We start from the raw sequence: 26,945 nt of genomic DNA, 5'->3' as shown, positions 1-26,945 counted from the left end.
GTAATGGTTGCTCACACACAGATTGTTGAAATCAAAAGCAGAAGGTAAGAAATTAGATGCAACACTAAGAAAACAAACTGGACAAAAACAAATATTTTGACTACCCATGATGATGAATCATCTCTGAACTCTTCCACATGTTAATCTGAAGTCCAGTGAACTGCGCTAATGCATCGTAATGGTAGCAGATGTTCATACACCGGGTCTAACGGGAGGTGGGCTTGTCGGAGAAGAGGCCTAATCCAGAGACACGTGGGACATTAGATCATATCCTGTTGCCCCTTCTTGGCAGGCTGCTCTTCCACTTTTTAATTTATTACTGGGATATTTAGGACAACTCATCTCTCTCTTCCCCAAATGAAAGTTATCTCAGAACATGATTTTTTTAAGCTATGTGTAACATCTTTTATCAATAATCTCCTCGCTGTTATATCCAAAATATACACACCGAATCTATTTGAAGTGACCAGGCCTCCCATCTACAGTCTATAATTATCTCACTTTAATAATGTGGGATTTGGAAAGTTCTTTTGTTGAAACCAGAGGAAAATTGCCCAAGTTATCACAACTCAAACATGTTACACTATAACTGGAAAGACCTGCTACAGTAAGGGGAAAAAAAATCTATTCTCGGGGAAAAAAAATATAAGAAAAAAAGGAAAGAATTTGTGTTTTTGGCTCCCGCTCAGGTCAGCGCTGTCTCTCTTACTCACTCCCTTCCTTTTCACTCTCGCCTGTTCCCCTTCCTTTGCTTTCTCTTAACTTTCCCTCTCCCACTCCCACTCTCTCTTGCTCACATCTGGAGGGTATCTGGTGTGGCTGTGTGACTCCTCGCCTGCTATGGGACAGCCTGTGTTTGGACTGGACGTCAGACTGCATTGTGTTTCAGCAAACGTTGGTCGGACGGGGTAAAGTAGTGGACCAGAACGTTGCTTTTGCAGACTTTGCTGCTGCATGTTTTATGGGTGGCTGTTATGTTATGTAGACTGAGCTGTGTGTGTCATTCATCCGTGCATGGCAATGTGGCATGTGGGTTACAGACAATTCAGACTACTTAACAGTGCAGTAAAGCCACTTCACGACCTCAGCCCAGCTGAGGAAGAGCGTGAAAACAAGATGAGTTTTAAAATGCCTCAGCATCTCTCTGCTAATAAATACTGTTCTCACTTCAAGACTTTATAAGGTAACATGAGAGAGCTGTTGACTTAGTCGAGGCTTTAAAGTCCTCTCTGACGCACTGTGCTGTTTTTTTATTCCAGCCAGGGTCTACATGGTACAATAAGTGCGGTAACAGGCTTTTATTTTTCATTTTCTGTGGGTGTATGCATGCTGCTGTGTAGACTGCATGTGTGTTTGTGCTGGTGGACATTTGCCTTGAGAGCTGCCTTGAGTGCCCTCTTGGAATATTCCTATCAACATTGGTGGAGATGATTAAAAGGTTTTTTCTCTTGCTTTGCCAAAACACCAGCCTTACATAAACACTGCTGTCCTCATATGCTTGTCAGATAATTGCTAAAGGCTAGATTCACATGATGTTATTTTGTCTCTACCTGAAGATTTTCATGTAATTGTTGATTGTTTTTGTGAATGCATGTGTGTGAAATGATTGGAAAGCAAAGATGGTGTTCTTTTCTTTTTTCAAATTAGCCCTTCCACTTGGTGAGGACTGAAGTTTCAGACACAGGAGAGAAGTGACAGAGAACCACCTGTCTTTTGTTGGTGACCCGGTGCGTAAACAATGCAAACCCTCCATCAGTTAAAGATATATTCTAGGTACAATGATAAAGTGTTTTTCTATACATCAGTCAGAAATGGCCAAGCATGGATTGCACCAATCAGCCACAACATTAAAACCACTGACAGGTGAAGGAAATGATGACCGTCGATCATTTCGATATAATGCAATGTTTTGCTAACCTTGGTTCCTGGCATTCACGTGGATGCCATTTAACATGAACCACCCATGCAAACACTGCTTAAGACCAAGTACCCTCCTGCATAGCAATGGCCTCCTTAGCAAAGCAATGCGCCACAAAAACTAATAAGTAATTTCCCAAGGAATGTGACAAATGGTGCATTCCATTTATCTCGGAAGTCAGAGGTTTGGACTTGGAATGACTTCACACCCATGTTGATTGCGTTCCATAGGGCAAGTTGGAAAACCAAGATGTCATTAGCAACACCAATAGGGTGACCATATTTTGATTTCCAAAAAAGAGGACATTCGGCCCGGCCACGAGATAGCCTACTTAAATGATACTCGCAGTTTACTCAAAGATGCCTTATGATTTTTATATATTTAAAGTTTATATGTATGGATAGAAAATTCAGTTATATTACAAAGTAATATCTCTCAAAGACAGAAATTCAGATAGGCCCCAATAGATAGGGGACACATACACACACTAGAGTGTGGCTACCCGATCTGAGCCCGACCGGACCAGGCCAGTTCGGTCAAAAATGTATAAATTGTATTCGGGCTCGGGTCGGATTCGGTCAGCTTTCAGTGAACATGTAGTGTAAAAATAAATAAAATCCTATTGTCTGTCCTGTTTATTGCTTGGGGACTGTTATTTACGTGACAACACCTGAACAGAACACACACACACACACTGGCTGTTTGTTTCTACCTCTCCCCTCGCTGGAAGTCTCGGACCTCCAGCTGCCCGCCTCCGCCTTGATTAAATGCTGAAAATAAAATCAAAGAGGGAGACGGGTTTTTCCTATTTTATCTTATTTTGTTATATTTCTCCCTTTCTCCTCGCTGGAAGCCTCGGACCTCCCGCTGCCCGCTCCCGTCTCAAACATGGAGGTCTCCCTCCAGGCGCACGCCCGGCCTGTTAAATAGCCTTGATTCCACACATAACAACTGTGTGACACAAACTCAGTGCTTTAGTAATTAAATAATGTCGGGCTTGGTTTGGTTTCGGACATAACAAAACAGAATAACATTAAGAATGACTATCGGGTTTGGACAGAAATATGCGGCGCATGCCACACTCTAACACACACACACACACACACACACACACAAGGAAAACTGGACATTATCATCAATTTATAAACACCCCCCCGGACGCCCCGGACAGGACATGAAAAGTGGACATGTCCGGGCAAAAGAGGACGTTTGGTCAGCCTAAACACCAACTCAAGCCAAGTTGGCCATTGTACCAATACCAGTTGATAACACTGTAGCAACATGTCCACAGATAGAAGTTGGACAGGTCTGTGTGTTGGACTGCTTTAGTGAGACACAAATAAGACAGATGTGTTAATAAACTGTGTATTACCACAGGCTTCACTTCCACTGATGAGCAGAGCAGCCATACTGGATTTTGAGGTTGAGGTTGGTGAGGTTCCTATGACTTTCCAAGTTGGAAATCCGACCTCAGGGAGCTTTCCAGTTGAAATTTCAGACTGGGAACTTGGAAATTCCGACTTTCCAGTACAAATGGAACTCACCAAAAGAGCTCAAGGCATCAACCCGCCCTCCAAATATCCCAGATAGCAATCTGATGGAGCATTCGCTGTATGTGCCAGTGCCCCAACTCACAACCCACAGGACTCAAAGGATCTGCGGCCAACGCTATGATGCCAAATGGCGCAGGACACCCCCAGCAGTTTTGTGGTCATGCCTCTACAGATCAGAAGACCCACCCTGGACCAAAGGTTTCTCAGCAGAACATTGCCTTGTAACAAGATGATCAGTATTAATCACTTCACCTGTCAGTGGTTTTAATGTTGCAGCTAATGACTGTAGTTACACTGCACATGAAATCATTGCTTGCTGTAAAGGGGCACTACAGTTATATAATACTTGGTTGGGGCACTTGGGAGAAAATGATTATAAGGAGAGGAGAAATATTTTGAATTTTAGACCTCAGTGTGGGTCAAGCTCCAAAAAACCCTGGATCCAACACTTAAGGCTTTCATTATCTGCCTGAACCCGACCCGCCAAGTTCAGCTAGGCTGTAATTTCTCAGCATTCCCCTGGCTCGGATCAGGTCGGGTTACAGCAATTTCCTTATTTCTATATGAATTAATGAATGGTTAAGTTTCACTTTCACTGCCCTTGGCACGCTGCCGCTCCAGGAAAAAGCAAAACAGAAGATAACATCACAAAACAAAGAATCAAACAGAGACTGAGCTGAAAACCAGGACTTATATACAACCTAATCTGACGAGGGGATGCAGTGCAGGTGGAGAAACGGGCAGAGAAGCTCAGGTGAGGGGAATACAGTGATTAGGCAGGAGAACAGGCAGGGAGCTCTTTGGCTGGGAAAAACTCTGGAGCAGGGAGGGACTAATGAGACTGATGCAGGGCAGGTGTGTGGATGGGCAAACGAGGGAAAGGCAGCACAAGAATATAGGAAAGGGGGGAAACAGAAACCATAAAACCCAGAAAACACAATTCACCTATTAACAGACCCTTTTCAGACGTCTTTCAGTTGCTAGGAAACAACATTGTCGTTCCACTTAGGCCTCCAGTCCAGCCACTACCGCACGGAAATGGCATATGTGAAACGCTGAACTTTAGTCCTCTTGAACTGAAACACACACACAAATTACTTTCATGACCTTTCATGAATGGTAGGATGTTCCTTTCAACAAGGTACAAACGTGATGTCAGAATGGAAAGGGGCTCAATAAGGCTCCAAAATTAGGCTTCATTTTGGCGAGGGAACAACTGGCATGGCTGTTTTTACAGAGGTCCTTTGAACTCTCACCTCAAGTTATCTGAATGAAAATGGATTCTATGAGTACCCCTAAACTTGAGAAGGCTTGTTCCTCACAAATGTTTCCTGACGATATCCAGTTCTTTCATCTGACCGCTGCAATCTACGCTTTGCGCTGGTTGGTTCTGTAGGAAAGCGGCAGACTTTTATTCTGTCTACCATTGAGCAGTGAGGTCCTAAAACTAATTTCGCCATTTCCCACAATGTGTATTCAGCGTTTCATGTGCTTTCTTTATGCAGTGGCTTGACCGGAAGTCTGAAGCCCAGTTCAGACCAAAGATTAGCAATGAGATGAGTTGAAACAACCAACAACTTGCAATGTGCCGTTCTGCAACCTGCTGGTTCACACCAATGCAACTAGATGAGAGTAGTATAGCCCCCTCTGGCCTCCCCTTGGAAATGCCGCTGAGTGGTAGACCATCTCTTGAGGCATGCTGCGAGCATGGCCTGAGAGTCTGGCAGTTTAATAATATAAAGGTAATGCGATATGTTATTTATACCTACTGAATGAAATCATGGCTCAATAAGTTGTCTGAAAAATAGAGTAAACCTATAGCTATGTTTCCATCCAAAAGTGATTCGAATCATTGGGAAATGCGCATCAAAAGAAATATTAATCCTGTGTGTTTCCATTAAATGTACGGACTTTGGTGAAAACTACAAACTTGCACGAGTTTTCCGCAGAACCGGAAACAAAACAAGTCTCACATTCTTCTACGTTTTCTGGCGGTTGGCAACCAGCTTGTAAATGCATTACCGCCTTCCCGACCCGGAGTGTGGATATCACCATGGAGAGAGGTGCGCTACGTCAGACTTAATTCGAACATAACTGTTTCCATCCCCCATTTTGCGAATCAACATTTTTTTGAATCAACCAAAACCTGGCTAAAGTGAGCGTATTTTAGTTTGTGCGAATCAGGGGATTTTAATTTGAATTTTGGCGTTTCCATCATAATTTTCTGATGCGATACTTCTAGATGCGCATCTAAACAGGTTGATGGAAACATGGCTTATGAAACACCTGTCCTCTTCTGTTAGCTGAATATAATGTGTATTTTTCAACTGCAGACAGACTCTCAGGTGTTAGTAACATCAAAAATGTTCAAGTGTCCCAGTAAGTCAGACCCTGAAAATGGAGCCACTTATCAAATCCAGCCATCTCAAAATGTATTTCATGAAAAAAGTAAACTGAAAAAAGGCAATCAGCCACTCAGAGGCCTAATTTTCCTAATTTGTCTGACCCCAATTAACAGTCCGTGCTTTCACTTTGCTGCTCTGACAACAAAATATTGCATTATTTTAACTACATTTTTAAAAAACGAATTTTAATTCACCACCTTAACTCAGTATGCCAGCTACGTACTAGACTGAAGGAGGTGCACTGCATCATCTGTAACACCTGCATTATGCTGAAACCTTGGGCTTTTGATTGAACACATGGCTGCTGAAATAATAAGAGATTAATGAAACAAACAAGTCAGTGTGTGGTCCTCCTCCTTCAACCAGATAAAAGTTTCAAGGCTACCAACACCAGCACAAAGTTGATGGAGCTGAGGTATGTCTGTCTGTGTCCCTCTGTATTCTCTGTATCCTTCAGAGCCATAGAAGACATTGTGCAGATCCCTCTGACTCACAAATGGATCTACGCATAGAAACCTTGCACACTGATTTTGAAGCCTTTGAGACAAAATGAAAGACACGTTTACAGTTACCTATCTGGCTGTTACCACTCCCTCCCTGTCTCGCATTTGACACTGCAGCTGCATGAAGTGTGCGGTCCACATCCTCCACCTCTTCATCATCATCATCACCATCGTCCACCTGAATATTACTATCTGACCTGTTGAAAGTGAGCTATCTGAGTTATGATGATGATGATGATGATGATGATTCTGCGTGCCCTGTTCCTCTGTCTTGTCCCGCTGCCACATTTTCCTCACTGATTCTTGTTCAATCAGGAGAGACTCATTTTTAAAAAGAATTTTTTTTTTCATCTGCACATAAGAATGAAAAATGTGAAAAGTCTTTGGCAATTAGACCCCATTGTGATAGTATGATTTCCGGAGGGTGATGAATCTATAGTCGAATAGGGAACCCCCCCGGAGTCTAGATGTTGGTGGTGGTAGATGTGTTAAGGATGCGATGAGAAGAAGATGGAGAAGTGCTGATGATCTTGATGAGTTCGTCCTGGACTCTGGATACGATGGCTAGACGTGAACAGGGTGGAGGAGGACATGACAATCCTGGCTAAAATGATGGCTGACAGCAGCAGAAGAGAGAGCAGATTTAAAATTTTGCAGCAGCATCCTGATGCAGTAGCATCGTAGCGAAGTTTGAATGGATAACTAGAAGAGTGAACATCAATAGTCAGCAATTAGAGGAAGCAGTGGGAACGGAAGGGAAGGAACTGTGAATGGATGAGCACAAAGAAAGTCTTCCTGATTTTTCTTATGCTGAGCTTCATGTCAAACAGCTCTCTAAAGGCTCTGACGGAAGCGAAAACCACTGAAAATTGAACCGAGAACAGACAAGTCTTGGACTCATTGTGCAAACATGATTGACACAACATGAAGTCGTGTTTACTTTTAGACATGTGACAAATTCGTACAAAAAAACAGACTCAACGGCAAAGGCCTTTACTGAAGATAATCCACCAACCTTGTTGTGAGCAATTTCATGTTGGAACTTATTTCTTTCTATGCTAAACCACACCTGCCAACTGTATCACTGCGCAGAAGGAAGTGTGCATCTACTCATGGAAGAGGGACTCATGCACATTAATGGTGTCCTCCTCGGCTAAGCTATAACATTAGCTAGCTCAGTGATGCTAGGTGAGCCAGCAGTGAATGCATGCTTCCTTCTGCACGGTAAAACCCCTGCATGGAAGCACATATTGACGGGAGAAAAGTCTTTGACACAACACTGGTGTGCCAGGTGCTTTAAATCTTCAGTGTTCAATGAACGTGTTATTGCACAACACTGCACCCAACATATAATTACTCACGAAGTTTCAAAGTATAAAAAAAAGTTATTTTAATGGGTAAAAAGTATCAGATTGTAGCTTTAACAAGGTCTTGTTTCCAAAACAAAACACTCCTGATGTTTTTAACTTCCCCGACCATGTGCTTGTGCAACAGGAGAGCTCAGCAGTGGACATGGCCTTTCCCAAGCATTCCATCCTGCAGGCCCTGAGTGTGCTGCTCTTGGCCTGGGTGTTGGTGCGTTGCCAGGCCCCGATCACACTGGAGGAAGAGGAGGAGGAAGAGCCACTGAAGGAGACCAACATCGCAACAGTGGTGACGAAATCAGAGCCTTTTGAATGTCCGCCTGAGTGCAGCTGTACGGCAGAGGGGGCAGTGGATTGCGCCGGTGTCGACCTCACAGAGTTTCCCGCTGGGCTGCCAGATAAAACTCGCCAGCTCTCTCTGCAGGTCTGTCGCACATCTGCACACACAATGAAACACACATCTACATTTTGTAATTCTGCTCAGGAAATAGTGCAAACTCTTGTCTGCATTGTGTTTACTGTCTGTTTTTCGTCCTGTGATGCCAGAACAACAAAATCGAGGAGATAACGGTGGAGCACATTTCTCATCTGCATCAGCTGGAGACGCTCAACCTGCAGAACAACTGGCTCACCACGGATGGTAAAGACTGTGAAACCAGTTTAACAGCAGGCGTGTGGTGTACAGTAGGGGGGGCAGGGGGCAGATTACAGGCGTGTTGCAAGGTTTTTTTGTGGGACATACAGCAGTGGGTCTTTAAATCTCAGGTCAATTTGGTGCCATTTTAGTTTGATTAGTAGTTTTCATGCCTGTGGGAGTTTTCTAAAGGAAAGATGCTGTGTGATGTGTGTCTATGTTGAGTCTGATTCATGTCTTTAGAAGCAAAATGTTATTTTATTTATTTATTTATTTTTTTTTAGCTTTCTGTCAGTTGTTGCCCAATTCAACTGTTCCTATAAGCATTGCCTCCAGATAACAGCCACATCTAGAAAAGGGAGGGCAATTAATGGAGAAATCAGTCATTTTCTTAAGAATGTGGCTGTTATTCAGTGATAGTTCAATAATCTTGCATTTAAAGGTCCAGTATTTAGGATTTAGGGCAGGGGTCAGCAACCTTAACTATCAAAAGAGCCATCATTTGACCAAAAATAAGAATTAAAAAATGAAAATTCAGCCATTATCTACTCACCCATATGCCGAGGGAGGCTCAGGTGAAGTTTTAGAGTCCTCACATCCCTTGCGGAGATCCCAGGGGAGAGGGGGTAGCAGCACAACTCGCGCGCAAGCATTAACATGGCAATAACAATCATTTCCCTCCCCTGTTATATGGCGGCTGATCTCGTCCTCTGCTCAGAGGGTAAGGAGCCCCCAGACCTTGTTGTTTTCCAAATTTGCGGACATTTTCGTTGTTTTTCTTCTTTGAATTAGCCGCTAACTGCTATTAGCTGCTTTTAAAATGTCCTGTGGTGGGTCACGTGCATAACACTTCTGCCCATGAACCCGTCCTGCTGGCTGTCACGTTTATACAGACATTGTTTCATTGCTGTTACCACCTCCGTTCTAGGCCCATAGGTTAGACAACTCTGTCCCCCGTTTTGCGATCGTACCTTTTATAAAGAACGATGAGGCGACATAATGGTACAGTATTCCCGCCTTGAACAGGCAGTGTATAAGCGGCTGCTGTGTTTTCATAACCTTTGAATGAGCCATTTAATGCTACATGGGGAGCGGGTCCTTGTCTATGGAGTCTGCCATGTTGCCCCACGTGTTTCCACAGTAGCCCAGAATGGACATTGCACACTGTTCCTTCAAAAGGCAGAAAGAAAAGCTTTGAATTGTCAAAGATAGCTGTGCTTTATCAGTGTACAAATAACACTGCGAGCAGCTGTAGAAAAGCTACTTTTATGTGAGTTTGAGAGGGTCAGATGACACAATTATTATCCCTAATTCAGATAATCTATGACATCATAACACCTGCAATCACACAAATAATTTGTAGCCACACACCAGCAGTTAGTGAACCATGCAGCAGACATCTGCCCCCTTGTTCCCACTAGCTTCGGTTACTCCTTTGTTTGTCTTAAAGAAAATGTCAAGCCCCAGTTGTAGGTCTGCCATTCACAACAGCATCCAAAATGTCAAAAGGCAAAACAGACATCAGATCTCTTGCTAACATTAGAATGCTCCTACTGTGGCTGAATGCCAGCTAATTATTGTCATTTTGGCGAACAGTGCTGCCAAGATGAACAGACAGCTCGATGGATTTTTGTCTTTCTGGCCAGCTGAGACCACTGCGAGCTTGTGTTCCCTCTGATTCACTTTCTTTGCTTCCCATATCATTGTGAATTAAGCATTTAGTTGTAATGGTACCCACTAACAGACCAATAGGAGACCAAAATCCTCCATGGGAAAAGATTTAATGTGAGATGTAACGCCATATGGTGAAACTGTGAAGCTGGCAGTAGTGTATATATGAAGAGGAAATGACTAGATGTATTTTACAACAAGCTATAAAATGTCTTCTTCAGACTTTTTTTCCCTTCTGTCTCAAACATAACAGATGGGTGGACGTCAGAATCTGCCGTGTAGTTTGCAGCAGAGTGTTTTGGTCAATGCTTTCTTCTTTATTGAAGTCTTGAGAGGTAGATGCCAAGAGTGTGTTTAAAAAATTCTTTCTATCATTCCCAACTGAGTCTAACGGTTTAGTGTCTATTCAACCGGTTCTCACTCCCAACTCATCAAATACAGACGCTTGATCTGTGGCCCTCGGCATCTGACACCAACGTACCTTTTGTGTATGTATGAGACGCAGCAGGCATCGCCATTGTTAAATGCTCAGAGCAACTGCATGGGGAGGAGGTTGAAGTGGACGGATGGGTCACTGCATCGGTATTTGATGAGATGGGAGCAAGATGGGGTTGGCTAAACTGACTGAAACTATTTAAAGTAGTACATTTGTATGTAATTTGCATCTCTAACTGGTGGCTCACAGGGTCCATTCTGAATGGACCCAGCCTCTTGACAGAGACAGCAAAGTAGCTGGACGACATGGCCGAATATAAAGTATGACGTTGAACATATTAAACTGTGTGGACCTTGAACTAATGACCAAGGAGAAATGTGGCTGGACCAGTTGGGAACCACTGCATTAGCCCATTTCAAGTCAGATGTTAGAGAGTAGTATCACTTCATTAATTTGCCATTCCACAGCTAAATCGAGGTAGAGCTTTAAAAAACATCAGCTTGTTTATCAGCTTGTGATTAAATAGAGTAAATAGTTTCACTCTTCAGTGTGTTTTTCTCTTTATAGGCCTCGAAGATGAAGGGTTTGAGATGCTTGAAGAGCTGGCTTATTTATACTTGGCAAATAACAAGGTGAGTCACACACCAGACTTGTTGATTCTCAACGCTGACCCCAAATCTGGCAAATTTATCTTTTCTGCATTCACCTCACAACAATTTTACTCCATTCTTTCCTGATACACTCACACAGTGCCAGCTGGCAGAGAGAGGTGGCAGTCTCCTCTCCACTCTATGCGAGCTTATGCTTGTAATCACTTCCAGTATGGCTGTGCCAGCTGGTGGGAGCTAAAATGTTACTGACCCTTTTGGACACAGAGCGAGTGAGAGAGAAAGGATGGACAGATTTGTTTGTGCCTTCGCAGGGATGAATAGGCAAACGGGATACAGAAAGAATAGGGGATTTTTAAGTGCTCACTAAGCCTCAAAGACACCCATGCTGCTTTAATCCATAAACCATGTTATAAAGGAGAGAGCTCTAAATGAACATCTAATCTCACCAGTGCTTCTCGGATTTGCTATTTTGTACAATGTAGTGCTGGTAGCAGCAGCAAAAGCGAAGAAAAACTTGCTTGTATGAAGGTACAAAGCTTGACATAAAGCAGTTCTGCGTTGTAGAACAAAAGTTCTTAACAGGTGGTTTGTTGTTGCCTTTTAAAAACACCCATATATGCCCATCACAAAAAAATCATGTGAGCATTTCTATGCCACCACTATGGTAATAAGGGTTCTGGATAAATTTGGGCTGCTAAAGGAATACTTCACTCCCCAAATGACCATTTGTGTATCAGTTACTCTGTGTCAGGCTGAATTTGTGAAGAAAACTTTGCTTTTCTCACACCCCTCCACTGTAAACCAAGAATAAAAAAAGTTTTATCTGATAGTGTCACCAGATGTAAAATCAGGGAATCACAGAAGTCATTAGAATACCATACATCCTCAGAGAACCACGAATCTAACTAGTCCATACCCATTGAGTGCACAGTTGCCCACGTGCAGTTTTACATGGTGTGTGTGTGAGATACAGGTCATAGGAAATTGCAGATTAAATAGTTAACTGAACACATTAAGAAGAGCAATGTATTCAGACAGAGTTTTTGTGAATTTGATAGTACGATTGCTTCATTGAAAGTACAGTAGTACCATTGCCAATAGTGGCATAGTTAGTGGGCTAAAACTGTACATTAGTAGTTGAGGTAGCACGTTGAAAGGCAGATAGTTAAAGTGTTTATATGTTGTATTGACTTAAAAGTGGGGCGCACTGGTAGTTCACATGGGAAAGGTGCGGCTAGCCCTTGTTGCAGCGGTGGGGGTTGGAATCTGGCCTTTGTTCTTGCTGCATGTCTTCCTTGCTCTCTCTCTCTCTCCCATCCTTCCTGTCATGCTTCACTGTCCTGTCAAATATAGGCAAAAAATGCCTGCCACCCCCCTCATAAAAGAGGCGTCCTTTTCTACATATCTACCAAGTTTAGTAAAAATCAATATGGCGGTTAGGCCTAGATAAGAAATGAGCTCTCTAGCGCCCCCATTTTGTTTGATCAGGTCAATAATGGAGGGGTCCCCTCAGATTATGTGTGGTCATATGCCTACAAAGTTGCGTGGTGATCGGTGAAACCCTTGAGATGTTATACACCTTTATGTGATGAGCCACACCCTCCGCAATATTCATTGCCTTATAGAAGCTCAGTTTTAGTAAGTTTTCCAACTTTTGCCAAGAGGGAACTTTAGATATTGGTCCCTAGATTATGTTCACCGAGTTTCATGCAGATCGCTCAAACTTCCTAGGAAGAGATCGATTTTAAGTGTTTTTCAAAAAATTCAAAATGGCGGAAAGTCTATATAACCGTAAGTTATGGGTTCTTGAGGCAAATTTGTTCCTCATGAGGAGAGGCATCTCTGTGCAAAGTTTCATGTCTCTACGACATACGGGGCATGAGATATGCCCATTCAAAGTTTGCAATTTCAATCGGTTGCTATAGCGCCCCCCTTTGGCCAATTGATGTAATATTGCTTCATTGGCATCCTCCCATGACCCTCTACCACTGTGCCAAATTTCACATGGATTGACCAAGTCAGTGAGGAAAAAAATGTGGAACAGACACACAGACAGACACAGACAGATGGAGTTTTCGTCATTGTATAGTAAGATAGATGTGGAGTCATTTATCTTGTGTGTTTCACTGAATAAGTGACTCTACAAGCACTGACCTGATGGTGGCACTAGAGGAAAAGTCAGTGGATCACCAAAGTCATTAGGCTACATCATTTGGGGACCATGATTGTTGTACAATATTTCACAGCAATTCCTCCATCATGATTGAGAGAATTCACTCAGGACGGAATAATCGACAAAACAACCGGTGGACATTGCCATCTCCTCGGCCCTGCTGCGAGCGCACCTACAAATTATACTAAATATTTTGGGGAAGACGTAGCCATGGTTAAAAGCTGCAAACACTGAGTGTTGACAGGACACAGGATGAAAACTGTTGACTCCATGTAAAAGTCACATACACTTTGTACACCCAACATCCACCCTGGCCTGGAGATTTTATTTTATTTCCACCTTTGCCTTTGAAAGAACATTCATTATTCGCACATCCACTCAAGTTTGCTTATCAAGAAAACAAACATCTTATTTTTAATGCTATTATTTTTCTGATGAAAAATCACATCCTCCCTACATCAATGGAATACAATTATTATAACAATGTTCTGTTTTTGTGCTTTCAGCTCACCTCGGCACCAAAAGTCCTCCCACCCTCCTTGGTTAGCGCTGATTTTGCTGCTAATCAGCTCACAAGGATCTACCTATACACATTTGGCCAGAAGCCAAAACTGAAGTACGAATGTGTGTGTTTGTGTACATTTACCTCTTGCTCTTAGAATTATGTCCACTTACACATAGCACTGTCCTTTGATCATGGCTCCTAGGTCTGTGTATCTCCATAACAACAAGCTGACTGATGCAGGACTTCCTGATCAAATGTTCAATGGTTCTGATAGCCTGGAGATCCTCACCATGTCCAGCAACTTCCTGCGGGTTGTCCCGAAGAATCTTCCCTCCAGCCTTTACCGTCTCCATCTGAAGGTCCAGCACCTGTTAAGTTTGCATTTAGATTTTAGGTGGATGATAAACATCTTATTCTTTTCATTTACGAATATTGTGATAGCATAAAGATTGCTCTTGTTGTTACAGAGTAACAAGCTAGAGAAAATCCCGCCGGGGGCCTTTGACAACTTGCGAAATCTCAGAGAGCTGTACCTCCAGAACAACCTCCTCAGCAATGAAGGCATGGACAACGAGACTTTCAGGTGGACAAACACCCAGAGCTTAAAAGGACAGTTCACAACAAAATCAAAATACATATATTTCTTCCTACCTGTAGTGCTGTTTATCAGTTTAGTTTGTCACAGTGTGAGTTGCCATGTGTTGGAGATGACTGCCTTCTCTTCAACATAATTGACCTAGATGGCACTCAGTGTGGTGATCAACACGCCTAAAAACTATATTTGAAAAACAAGCAATGTCTTTTTCCAGAAATCGTGACCTGGTTACTCAAGATAATCCACCGACCTTCTTGTGAGCAGTTTCATGTAGGAACTATTTTTTTACTGCCAAACTACACCCACCAACCGTATCGCCATGCAGAAGGAAGCATACATCTACTCATGGACAAGAGGCTCGTGATCATGACAGCACAACATTATAGCGCTGTCCTCGGCTGAGCAGTAACGTTAGCTAGCTCAGTGGTGCTATGTGAGCTAGCAGTAGATGCACGCTTCTTTCTGCTCTGTGATACAGGTGGCGGGTGAAGTTCGGTAGAGAAAAATAGCTCCGACATGAAGCTATTCACAGCAAGGTCAATGAATTTTCTTGAGCAAGTAAAAGAGACAATGCTGCAGCACATTCTCATCCCAACTCACCAAATATCGCTGTTTTGTCAGTTGACCTCCACGTTAAAATATGACGCTCTAGGTTTCTGTTCTGCATCAGTTTTGGATGTTTAGGGACAGTGTGTCAATTACCTGCATTGTGTCTTTTAAAACACACTTCTGTTTCCTCAGGAAATGTACAGGTTCTGCTCGTTAGATGCAGCCTTTTTCAAAATAAACTAACAACATAGGTAAAACACTTCATTTTTAGGTTTATACCTTTTAATTTAGGCAACAAAAGCACATGGTTAGGTTTTAAAAAACATCATGGTTTGGCTTAAAATAAGTACGGTTGTTACTTACGTCATGTCGCATCATGTGACATATATTACTAGCGTAGCATGCTAAACATACTAGCATGCTATGTTGTTATTGAAATAACACCATTGACTTTTGGTTTCACATGGAAGATATAAAGCGGGCTCCTGAGTGAAAGTCCAGGGTTTGTTTGACCCATCAACTTCCCCTCCCACCATCCCTATACTCTTCATACTATGGTAGTTGCTGGTGGCGTGACAAACTGCCTCCCAGTGTGTCTTATTCTGCCATAAAGGGTGCCTCTGTGCAGCGGTGTCTGAAGCCAACATCCACTGACAAAGCTGTGATATTTGACAAGTTGGGTTGTCGCTCGCTGTCTCAACAACGGCCGCCGTCCAGTGCGTATCATGCAGCCGTGACCAGCGCTTCTGTGTGTCGTTGTCTGACGCTGAGATCAGTGACAAGACAGCAGTATTTGACAAGTTAGGACAAGTATTTGATCAGAACGGGCTAGACATTGCTTTTCAGTTTTATTAATGTTTTTTTTTTAGTTTCCATTATATTGGAGAGAAGGCAGACATCTCTACGGCCAATATCTTCAACACTCAGCAACTCACACTAAAACAGTCTATTGTTGATAAATAACGCTGGAGGTAAGAGGAAAAATATGTATTTTTGATTTTGGGATAAACTGTTCCTGCAACATATTCTGCCATTTTGATGAAATTTCCAATAAACCTTAATTTATGTGTTTTCAAGTGTGTACTTGACAAAGACTATGAATTCTCATGTTGCAGCTTTGGAGAAAAACACAGAACTGATTTGATGTCTCCTTCTCTCCTGGCAGCCAGCTGAGCAGCCTGGAGTGTCTGGACTTGTCAAATAACAACCTGAGTGTTGTTCCCAAGGGTCTGCCTCGCAGTCTGGTGCTGCTACACCTGGAGAAGAACTCCATCCGCAGCATCCCTGGAGACGCTCTTACTTCTGTCCGAAACCTGGAGTACTTGCTGCTCCATAATAACAAGCTCCGCTCCCGCTCCATCCACCCGGCTGCCTTCATGGTATGTCTTTCATGTCATATTCTTTTGGATCTTTTACAGGACAGCTGAACTGTCATAAAACATGCATATTTCAGATTGTATTTTCAAGATTAAAAACAGGCTGGAAGAGATCGTAAGCTGAACTGCTTTCTTATAAGCATCTGACAAGTTTTGACATTTTATACAAAACATTTTCATTTTCACCAGGGCTTGAAGAAACTGCACACTCTCCACATGTACAACAACTTGCTGGAGCGGGTTCCCAGGGGATTACCTAGGCGGGCCAAGACCCTGATGCTGCTCCACAACTTCATTGCTGAAATTGGCCGTAACGACTTGTCCCTGCTGTACACCCTGACTGAGCTCAACCTCAGCTACAACAAGCTGACCAGCCCCAAGCTGCACCGCGAGGCCTTCAGGAAGATGCGTGCACTGGAAACTCTGGATCTATCAGGGAACAACCTTCATTCCTTCCCAATGGGTCTTCCGCGCAGCCTGCAGGTGCTTGAAATCAAGAACAACCAGCTGAACACCATACCAGACGGTGCGCTGACGGGCATGGAGAAGCTACGGAAGCTCATCCTGAGTGAAAACCAGCTGAAACTGAATTCAGTCTACCAGGGAGCCTGGATGGAGCTTGGTGCTCTCACAGTGAGTGGCTGGGGAGTGCAAGATGTTTTGGTCCACTGCAGGAACAAACTGTAACCTGAGCTTTTAAGATCCTTGCGAGGCTTGTGTATGAGATTCTTGAGACTTACAGACTTTGCCAGTACAAATATATTACATTAAGATTGGCAAACAGGATGAAGCGTCATGTGAGTTAGGAGAACAGTAGAGGCAGATTTTCCGAGTCGATGAGGGGTTTGGCACCTTTGAGGCCACAGGAGTACAGGGCACACTAAATCCCAGTTCAGACCAAAGATTTGTGATCAGATGAAGCCGTTTTAGAGCGTTGCATGGAAAGGTTGCAGTGGTGTGAACTGGCCTGTCTCAGCTCTACTCAACCCACCTGATGGTGTCACCTGTGACCCAGCTTGCCAAGTCAGCAATGTCTGGTTTTAGAACGTAAAGTATGTCGCCTGTTTCAGCTGCCAGTTATCTTATTGCAAGTTCAGCTCGTCATTCAGTTACAAACTGTCAGTGTTTTCGATTGCTGTGATATTCTCTGCCGGCTGAGCCCAAGTCCATCTCATTTACATCCCCGTGGCTGTTGATACATATGTTTGGCTCCGCCCATATGGCGTGTCATGTACAGAGTTGTTTCTATGGAGATGATACACTGTCTCATCTACTGTAAACTCGCAGGTTTTTGGTGACACATCGAAAATAGTTTCAACTCATCTCGTTGCTAATCCTTAGTCTTAACAGAGCTTAGGAGGATGTGGTAGTATTACAGTAAGTGGAAGTTAAGTAATATATATTTCATTATTCCCCTTGGGCATACTTTGGCAAATGAGCAGCAGTGCAGCATGTCCAGGAAGTATCAATAGAAAGTGTACGTATGAGTTTGCAATACTAAACACACTCAGTCAATCACCATCACACAGAGTACTCAAGTTTGTAGTACTCGTAAAACAGTGAAAGCAAACAGTGGCTAAACTTTAAGTTTTGATATGTTAGGTTCCTGCAGTGGGAAAGGAGATAATGCTGTAATTCCATTGCATGGTGTGGCACAGCTTTACTCCACTTTACTTGTTCTGTTTTTTGGTTTTCCATCAGTAAAAGTTGTGGATAGTACCTGGTACGCTTTTCTGGTACCATCTCAGTCAAGGTTCCAAGTGAGCTGAGTCGATACTAGAGGGTGGAGTTAAAACAAAGCAGGCTACTGATTGGCCAGAGAGAATCGTCACTTGCGCAACTCAGGACATCTTGCGCAAACTACCACCCAAATTTAAAAAAATGTTTGTTTCCTGTGTGAAACCAAAAATCAGTGGAGTTAACATAGTGTGCTAGTATCTTTAGCATGCTACGCTAGTGACGTATGTTACATCACATATGTCCCGTGATGTGACATTAGTAACAACCACACTTTATTTTTCTCAACCTAACTTTGTGCTTTTGTTGCATAAACCTAAGGAAGTAAACCTAAAAACTAAATGTTTTACCAACGCTCTAAGTTTAGCTTGAAAAAGACTGTAAGCATTGAAAAGAAGAGATGCATTTAACAAGCGTAAATATATATATGCCATCCCCGAATGCCCAAAACTGATGAGGGAGGCTACCTTGCGAGTTATATTTTGATGCGTAGGTCCACTGACAAAGTGACTGTATATGAAAATTTGGGATGAGAATGTGTTGGAAAAGCACCTGGTACCAAAAATGAGTCAAGGCGAGCCACACCATGCAGTGGAAATATGGCATTTGACAGTAGTTTATCACTGAAAATGTTTTGATGTGTTCATTAATCATTGTGCATTTTGTATTTTTAGACACTAGACCTATCTGGCAACCAGCTGTCACACATCCCTTCTGACCTGCCTGAGTCTCTGGAGTACATTTACCTGCAGAGTAACCGCATCTCCAGTGTTCCTGCTTCAGCATTTGAAAACACTCCGAACATCAAAGGCATCTTCCTCCGGTAAGGAACACACAGACTGCTTCTTATCAACCAGGAGGCTGTAGTCATTAAACTCATGTTACTGCTAATTGCCGGTCCTTTTCTTTCTGACTGGGTGTTAAACTCTTGTCAACACTCCATTTATCCTCCATGATTGTTTGCACAAGTAGCTGCAGGACCTTGAGGCCTTAACCTGAACGCTGCAGTGTCCTCAGGACTTTGTAGAAATCTAGTGGGTGTCTCCTCACATAACTTTCTTTTCCATTTGGATTGATCTCCACTCAGGAAATGATTGTGCAAGTTTGACTGAAAAATGGCTGCGAGGAAATGCTTTTGTTTATACTGCTCTGCACATCTCTGAGGCACAGCTGCAGGCAGGGAGACATACAGCGGTGTTCTTACTCCCTTTTTCAAAACATAAATTTTACAATCAGCTCAGAGTGAATTTAGGGCCCTTTTATTGTTGTAGAAGTGTCTGAGGAAAGGTGACATAAAGCTCACAGTCTCTGAAAGGAGCATGTTTAATATATGACAGTAGTGTCTCACGTGTTTCGGAACTGGATTCAGAAAGTCCAAATTTAAAGGAATAGTTTGACATTTTGGGAAATACGCTTATTTATCTGTACACTATATGAAGCTACTGCCAGCAGCTGTTTAGCCTAGTTTAACATGAAGACAGGAAACAGCTAGAAAGTGACTAAATTTGCCCACCAACATTCTAAGATCACTCACACGCTGACACTTTGTGCCAGACTATTTCTGGGCCAAGTGTATTGATCTCTTATGGCTGGTGGTAACTTCATAATTACCAGACGATGGTATAAATTTTCATCTCTAACTCTTGCCAAGAAAGTGAGTAAAGTGTCTTCCAAAATGTCAAACTACTCATTAACAGTTTTGCAACACTGCAGATGACAAACCTACAGTGGCCCTGAGAGCTCAATGCAAACTGCAGATTAAGAAAACACATCCAAATAGACACAAGAGATGCAGATGATGTGGTTCTGTTCATCACACCGTGACCTCCATTATGTACTGGGGCAGTTTGTCGCCAAGTGTGAAGCGGTTGGGATCAGAGTCAGCACCTCCAAATCTGAGGCCATTAGGCCCGTTTCCACCGCAGGAACTTCGGGATAATTTTACAGGGCCGGGGCCGTTGGTGCGTGTCTCCACCGCAGGAACCACCCCCGAAGGACAGAGCTCCGGAACTTTTACAGGGGCTGAACAAGTTCCTGCCCCGAAAGACTCCCGGCTGGGGCTTGGGATTTACTTGGTGCTGATTGGATATACTCAAGGAGGGATGTGATGTCAACAGAAAGCAACAAAATAGCCGGCATTTTTAAAACTCAGCAGACGAGGATTAGCTCGTTCATAGCTTCCACCGCCATGTAAAAAAAACTCACTAAATGGCCCGTGAAAAAAATATTTTTTCCAGCGGATATCTTAGTTACAACATGATTGAGCTAGCAAAGCAGTTTTGTGTTGATATGTGTGGTATGTACTCAGTTTTGGGAAATCACGATGTCTAGAAAGCATCAGTGGCTGCCGCTGACAGGGACAGCTAACAGCAGCAGCAAAGCTAACATCAGGACGTCATCTATTAAAAGCCTCCCGTTGTCGGATACGACATGAAACTACTCCAGTTAGCTCAATCATGTTGTAACTAAGACATCCGCTGGAAAAAATTTTTTTTTCACGGGCCATTTAGTGAGTTATTACAGACACCGCTAAGGGCTAACAGCTAACGGTGTCCCTACGTCGCCCCGGTAAATGGTCGCGCAATGATTACGTTACATCCAGAGCCCGTAACTTTACAGGAACCTTCCTCGTACTCCGCTCTCAGTGGAGACACGGCGGTTGAGAGGGCCGAGCGAGAGGACGTTCCTGTAGTAGTTCCTGCCCCCCAAATAGTACCAGGAACTTCTTCAGTGGAAACGGGCCTTATGTCCCAACCCTCACCTTTGGTCATAAGCTCTGGGTAGTGACTGAAAGCATGAAATTGGGGATACAGGCGGCCAGAGTTTGCCTCAGCCTTAGAGACAGGGTGAGGAGCTCAAACATCTGGAGGGAGCTCGGAGTAGAGCCGCTGCTCCTTTGTGTCAAAAGGGGTCAGTTGAGGTGGCTCAGGCATCTGATTAGGATCCTCCTGGGCGCCTCCTTTTAGAGGTGTTCTGGGCAAGAACCACTGGTAGGAGGCCCCGGGTAGACCCAGGACATGTTGGTCGGATTACATGTGTCATCTGGCCTGGGAACGCCTTGGAGTCCCCCAGGAGGAGCTGGAAAGTGTTGCTGGTGAGAGTGATGTTTGGGGTGCTTTGCTTTGCCTGCAGTGCATTGAGTTCTCAGGGCCACTGTACAAACCTGACATTACATTAAAGCACTCTAACTCCTCACAACATACTATCAAGTGTGAAAACTTATGATCAATCTGCCAAATGACAGTCTCAGTGTTGTGTGAATGTGATTTTATCTCATAAAAGTGAACCTTGTGATAAAGTTTTATGCAAATATCCCCGGTGTCCTGGTCTGTCACTAATCAACTAAATTTACTATGTGTTGGACCGTCAGACCGAGCTTCATTTTGCAGAGTAGTGCACTGTGGTATCTAATCTCTCCATCTCCTCTAACTTGTGTGCATTCAGCAAATTTTCCACTTAGGTTTATTTCACATAGTGCAGGCTTATACCCACAGGCGCAGCAGCTGAAAGCCACGCTCAGACAGCAGAGTAAAGAGGTTTCGGACGAGCGCTTTCAAGGCTTTTGTTCTGTTTGGCTGTCGGTCTGACCTCAACCTGGCTGCTTTATGGCTCGTGTTTGCAGGCCTTGACCCCTTCCAGGCTGCTGTGCTCTTCGTGTTGTTCTTATCAGCTGCTGCCATGTTTCTTTTCATTTTTTTCCTTCACCAAATCCCCCCACAGCTGGGAGCCTTCGGTCTGAGCCAATTTCGAAGCCGGTGGAATGCTTTGCATCCATGGGGAAAAGTGGAGGGTGGATTTACTTGTGTATTCATTACTAATTGCACTTGTGTTGCATGTTGGCGACTTGTTAAGAGTTCAACATGCAAGCATTTTCACCGATAGATAAGAGCAGATACAGGTGATTCCAGTATATCAGAAGTGCTTTCATGCTAATAAGTGAGTGAAACACCTTTGAGTGTGTTTGGTCTGCTCAGTGTTACATTAGAGTGGGTGCAGGTCAGTGTAAAACATGTACTCAACAAATGGATCCCACTACACTGATCCCTGAGAGGAGCAAAGCTGCTAGACGCTTCTCCTGACAGGTTTGTACCTGCTGTCTGTTAATCATCTCCCCTGCCTTACAGGATTTTTGCCTTTAGCCTCTACAATATGTAATTTTCTGTTGCTGTAGGTCTCTTAATTAAAACAATAGCAGAATTCGGAGCAATGCAGTCAGTTTCACCTGGTTAGAATTCCAGCAATGTTCATTGTTACAGGGATTTTATCGAAATCCGAATTATCCACAGAGGTCTCTTACTCTCCAAAACATCAGACCAGGGATCTCATTTATAAAACAGTGCGTAGAATCCATACAAAAAATATACGTACAGACAAAAGCCAAAAATGGCATGCACCAAAAAATATTCAACAGTTTCTACAATCAAGCTTCCACCTCACCATCTGCGTCGCCTATTTCTTGTCTCCAATATGTTTGTAAATATGGGTCAAAGTTTCTCCCATCAAGTCTGTTTTTTTAGATCCTAACTTTTGCGTGGGAAGTTTCAGGCCTTGTTTTGAGTGTACGCAATGTTTATAAATGAGTGATTTAAACCGCAAATCACCGAATAAAGCAGTTTTACATTAGAAATTAGTGTCTCTCTGATGCTGTTGGTCTCACTGTGGAGGGGCTGCTAGCCCAGGTCTGACACTGTTTGGCACAGTAGGAGCTAGGGCAGAGCTGCTGCTAACATTTGCCTACCTTTCATCTCTAAAAAATGAAGATCCAGATGTTCAAGTGGGAGCCAAATTATCCGCAGAGGTCTCTTCCTCTCCAAGACAAACATACCAAGTTATTTGAACCGTAAAAACACTGAATAAAGCAGTTTCACTTTAACATTTCACGTCATGTTGTTTCTCTGATGCTGTTTGACTCGTCGTGGAGAAGCTGCTTGCCCAGCTCCTGCCAGAGGTGGGTAGAGTAGCCAAATATTATATTCAAGTAAGAGTACTGATACTTTAGAACAATATTACTCAAGTAAAAGTAAAAAGTAGTCATCCAAATAATTACTTGAGTAAGAGTAAAAGAGTATTTGGTGAAAAAACTACTCAAGTACTGAGTAACTGTTGAGTAACGTCTGATTTATTTGTAAAATAAGAACATGAACGTAATCAATCAACCAAAAATAATAATCTGCAAATTCATGTATTTTAAACGATACCCCTTTAATTAAAACAAAAATAAATTAAATCTTTACAAACATAACATAAATCAAGGCACAAGAAACACAAATACATTCTTATATACACTGTACAAATATATATAAATATGTAATTATGTACTCAGAGGTGGGTAGCGTAGCCAAATATTGTACTCAAGTAAGAGTATTGTTGCTTTAAAACAATATAACTCAAGTAAAAGTAAAAAGTATTTTGCATTAAAACTACTCTGAAAAGTACAATTTATCCAAAAAGTTACTCAAGTAAATGTAACTGAGTAAATGTAACTAGTTACTACCCACCTCTGGCTCCTGCTAATGCCTGCTCACCTTTTTTCTCTGATAACTTAAGATCTAGACACTCAGGAGGTTTTTAATGGGAGCCAAATTATCCGCAGAGGTCTGTTCCTCAGTCAACAAACAGAAAAGGTGATAAAATCTGGTAAGAAACACTGCATAAAACAGTTTCTTTTTAAAATTAGTGTTTCTCTGACACTGTTTGGCACGGCAGGAGCTGGAGCATGTTTGCCCAGCTTTTTTCTCTAAAAACTTAAGATCCAGATGTGACATCCTAATAAATGTCCTTTTTTATAAGATTAAACTGCACATTTTAGAGTGGCCTTTTGTGACCTGTGTAGTAATGAGTCCTCACTAACACTGAAACTTAAACCTTTAAAAATTGGGAGGAAAAACAAGTGTTGCATTTAAATTTTTGTTCAGTGTTATCAAAAACTACCAAGATCTAAAAGGTGTGTTGTAAAAATATGGCTTTAAACTAGATTAAAAGTCAATTTTCAGAAACCCAGAAAGCCAAAACCCCAATGCATGTGCAAAGGGGATATGACACCACTGAAGGCGACTGATCAAATGACATGAAGCGTATCTTATCCTTTTTAGACATTTCAGTACGGAAAAGTTGCAGATTATTTCTTTTAAAGGTCTTCCTTATTCTGATTTACTGTCAAGTGGGGAAAACCATCTCAGAAATACCTCTCTTATTTCTTTTCAGGTTTAACCGCCTGTCTGTGGACGCAGTGGATGAGAGCTCTTTCGCACATCTGTCCAACTTGCAAGTGCTGGACATCGGCACAGGAAACACCAACCTCCCCTTTAAAAAAGAGGAGATGGAGCAGGAAACATAAAACGCACTAAACTGAACTGACATTGGACTGCATTGTGTAAAGGACAGAAAGGGCTTTTAAATGGAAATGAACCTGTGAATGTCATTTCCCAGGTCCATTATTGTATTGAGTGGCATATTTCTGGTGCAGGATACCGGATGAAGTTACTTTAGTTTCCTTTTTTTGGGCTGGTTAGCATATCTTTATATCTGAGCTTTAAATATTTGTTTTGGACTGTTGTCATGCAAAATCTGTCATCTAACTGTGTTTTTGTGCTTCCAAAAAACATACATCCACAGAAATCAATGTGAATTTCCCCGTGTAAATGTTTCAGAATCAATACCAACAATTAAGCAGAGTGAAAAAGGACATGTTGTCCACACTGTGTGCGTCTTTCTCTGCTCCATGTCATTTTGTCGATGGCTGCCTTTTTTCTCAAGCTTAACAAAGGTGATTTTACCAGAAATACTGTGAAACAATTTGAAATTTTAACACCAAAGGTTGCAAGATAAGCAGTTTGCCACTAAAACCAACAAAGCCTCAGTAATCTCAAACTGTGGAATGAAACACTGCAAGTACTCTCAAATAGGTCTGCAGTTCAGTGTCATTATAGATCAATCTATCACTTATTTTTTCAACTAATGGATTAATTTGTTAGTCTATAAAATGTCAGTATTAACTAAAGCTCAACACAAGCCTGATGCATTTTTTAAAAATTGGATAATTTGTTGGATCAGCAATTGGAAAATCTCATTTTATTTATATTGATTAAAAGGAATAGAAGAATAAAACCACTGAAAAACTTTGAAGTTACAGTCCTTAAAGGGACAGTTCACCCCAAAGATAAATACACATACTTTTCCTCTTATTCCTCTTAGATGTCTGCCTTCTCTCCAGTATAATGGAACTAGATGACACTCAGCTTGTGGTGCTCAAAGTGCCCGAAAAATACTTTTGAAAAACTCAACAGCAATGTCTCTTTCCAGAAATAACGACCCAATTACTCAAGATAATCGACAGATCTTGTTGTGAGCAGCTTCATGTAGGAACTATTGTCTTTCTACTGCACTACACCCTCCGACAATATCATTGTGCAGAAGGAAGTGTGCATCTACTCATGGATGAGAGGTTCATGTTCGTGACAGCACGGGATGTAAACATTAATGGTGTCCTCCTAAGCTGAGCTGTAATGTTAGCCAGCTCAGTGGTGCTATCTCAAATGTAAGTTTTGGTGCTTTGAGCACCACAAGACGAGCAACGTATTCTTGCATTCTATAACAGTTCCAGTGATATCCTATGAATTAGCCCCTACAGATGACATCACATTCTTAACGTAAAGCTACATAAATAAGGTTAAGTTATGGAGGTTAAGTTTAGGACAAAAAACATGTTGAGGACGTACCGTAAAGTTCACAAAAAGTCCAGCATCCCAACTTGCATCCTTACAAGACTGCTTGGTCCTGCTTCCTTGTTTACTCCCATCAGTGCATTGGTCACATGATTGCAGGCTTTTAAGACATGTGGAATATGTATGAAATAGCCTGAGCCGAGTGCCATTTAGGTCCATTACAATGGACAGAATATCCCCCCAATATCCCCAACACTCAGCAACAGACAATCTAGATCTATAAAGGACGCTACAGGTAAGAGGAAAAATATATATTTTTGATTTGGGGGTGAACTGTCCCTTTAAACATTTAAGATATCAAGCCCCGTTTTAGAAACGATGTATAGCCTGCAGTTCTAGCATTAGCCACTCCCTGTATTTGCAGTCTGTAATTGAGTTAGTAGGCACAGTAGCAGTTTTTATTGTTACTGGCGCAGTATGCTTATTGGAATACAAATTGAGAATCAAAGCACAAGCAAAACGTACTGGGCACATATAGTTGAACATGAGTTCAATATTTCCGTGTTGGTCGACATTGTCTGTTCTTCCGTGAAAATTCTATCAGTCAATGATTTTGTTGAGTGCGCTCCAAAAGACAGACAGCAGCCACTCATGAGTGTCATTTCCAACAGAAATCTTGGATGTGTGTTATTAAATTGCACTTGTTGGTACCAACAGTTACCACAGCTGTAGTCAAACTGAGGACTGAAATCTTTAAGGGGACCTTTTATTCTTTTCCTTATTTTCTGTCATATCCTCCTGAGACCCTGTGTCCTCATATGAGGACATCACATTTTGGATTTAATGGACCCTCTACTTCATTCTGCTTAACTTATACCTGTTGTCCTCCTTTGTGGACACTTTTTTTGTGCCACCTAGTGGTAATAAGACAACACTACACTAATCCAGGTAAAAACAAAATGGCAGCCATCTCTGCCAAGTCAGTCTGCAGATCTCACAAAAGTGGACAATGTACAAAACCTGATCACATTTTATGGTTGAAACTTTTTTATCTATGATAAATAATGTTTGTAGTTTGATATGCCATACAAATTTGACACTGTTAATTAGAAAGTACTCGTTTAAAGACACTGCGAATTTATCATCATCTTCTTTGAAGGACATTAGGACGTTATTCTTGTCTTGTTTGGGGGCGTCTTTATTTTCATTGACAATGTTTGGTTTTTTTAATACGTATTATAGATTTTTTTA

The 26,945-nt window shown here is 42.3% G+C and overlaps 1 protein-coding gene across 1 annotated transcript; it reads left to right on the top strand.

Moving 5' to 3' along the window:
• Positions 1 to 591: 591 nt before the first annotated feature.
• podn (podocan) lies at positions 592 to 26,945 on the top strand. Its single transcript, XM_033620657.2, has 12 exons — positions 592 to 908; positions 1,648 to 1,727; positions 7,874 to 8,167; positions 8,290 to 8,383; positions 11,052 to 11,116; positions 13,775 to 13,884; positions 13,976 to 14,132; positions 14,241 to 14,356; positions 16,083 to 16,296; positions 16,483 to 16,926; positions 18,705 to 18,853; positions 24,235 to 26,945. Exons 3-12 carry the CDS (start codon positions 7,892 to 7,894, stop codon positions 24,365 to 24,367), a joined length of 1,758 nt encoding a protein of 585 aa, XP_033476548.1. The 5' UTR covers positions 592 to 908; positions 1,648 to 1,727; positions 7,874 to 7,891; the 3' UTR covers positions 24,368 to 26,945.

The sequence above is a fragment of the Epinephelus lanceolatus genome, chromosome 6, assembly GCF_041903045.1.
Source record: "Epinephelus lanceolatus isolate andai-2023 chromosome 6, ASM4190304v1, whole genome shotgun sequence".
NCBI classification, from domain to species: domain Eukaryota; kingdom Metazoa; phylum Chordata; class Actinopteri; order Perciformes; family Serranidae; genus Epinephelus; species Epinephelus lanceolatus.
Note: the sequence above shows the minus strand (reverse complement) of the source record. Positions and strands in the feature narration are given on the sequence as shown.

Bases quoted from the DNA above. Each gene is read 5' to 3' on its own strand.
- podn (XM_033620657.2), top strand. From the start codon at position 7,892: ATGGCCTTTCCCAAGCATTCCATCCTGCAGGCCCTGAGTGTGCTGCTC. The intron at 14,357-16,082 runs GTGGACAAACAC...CTCTCCTGGCAG, and splicing joins ATGGACAACGAGACTTTCAG to CCAGCTGAGCAGCCTGGAGT. The intron at 16,927-18,704 runs GTGAGTGGCTGG...TTGTATTTTTAG, and splicing joins TGGAGCTTGGTGCTCTCACA to ACACTAGACCTATCTGGCAA.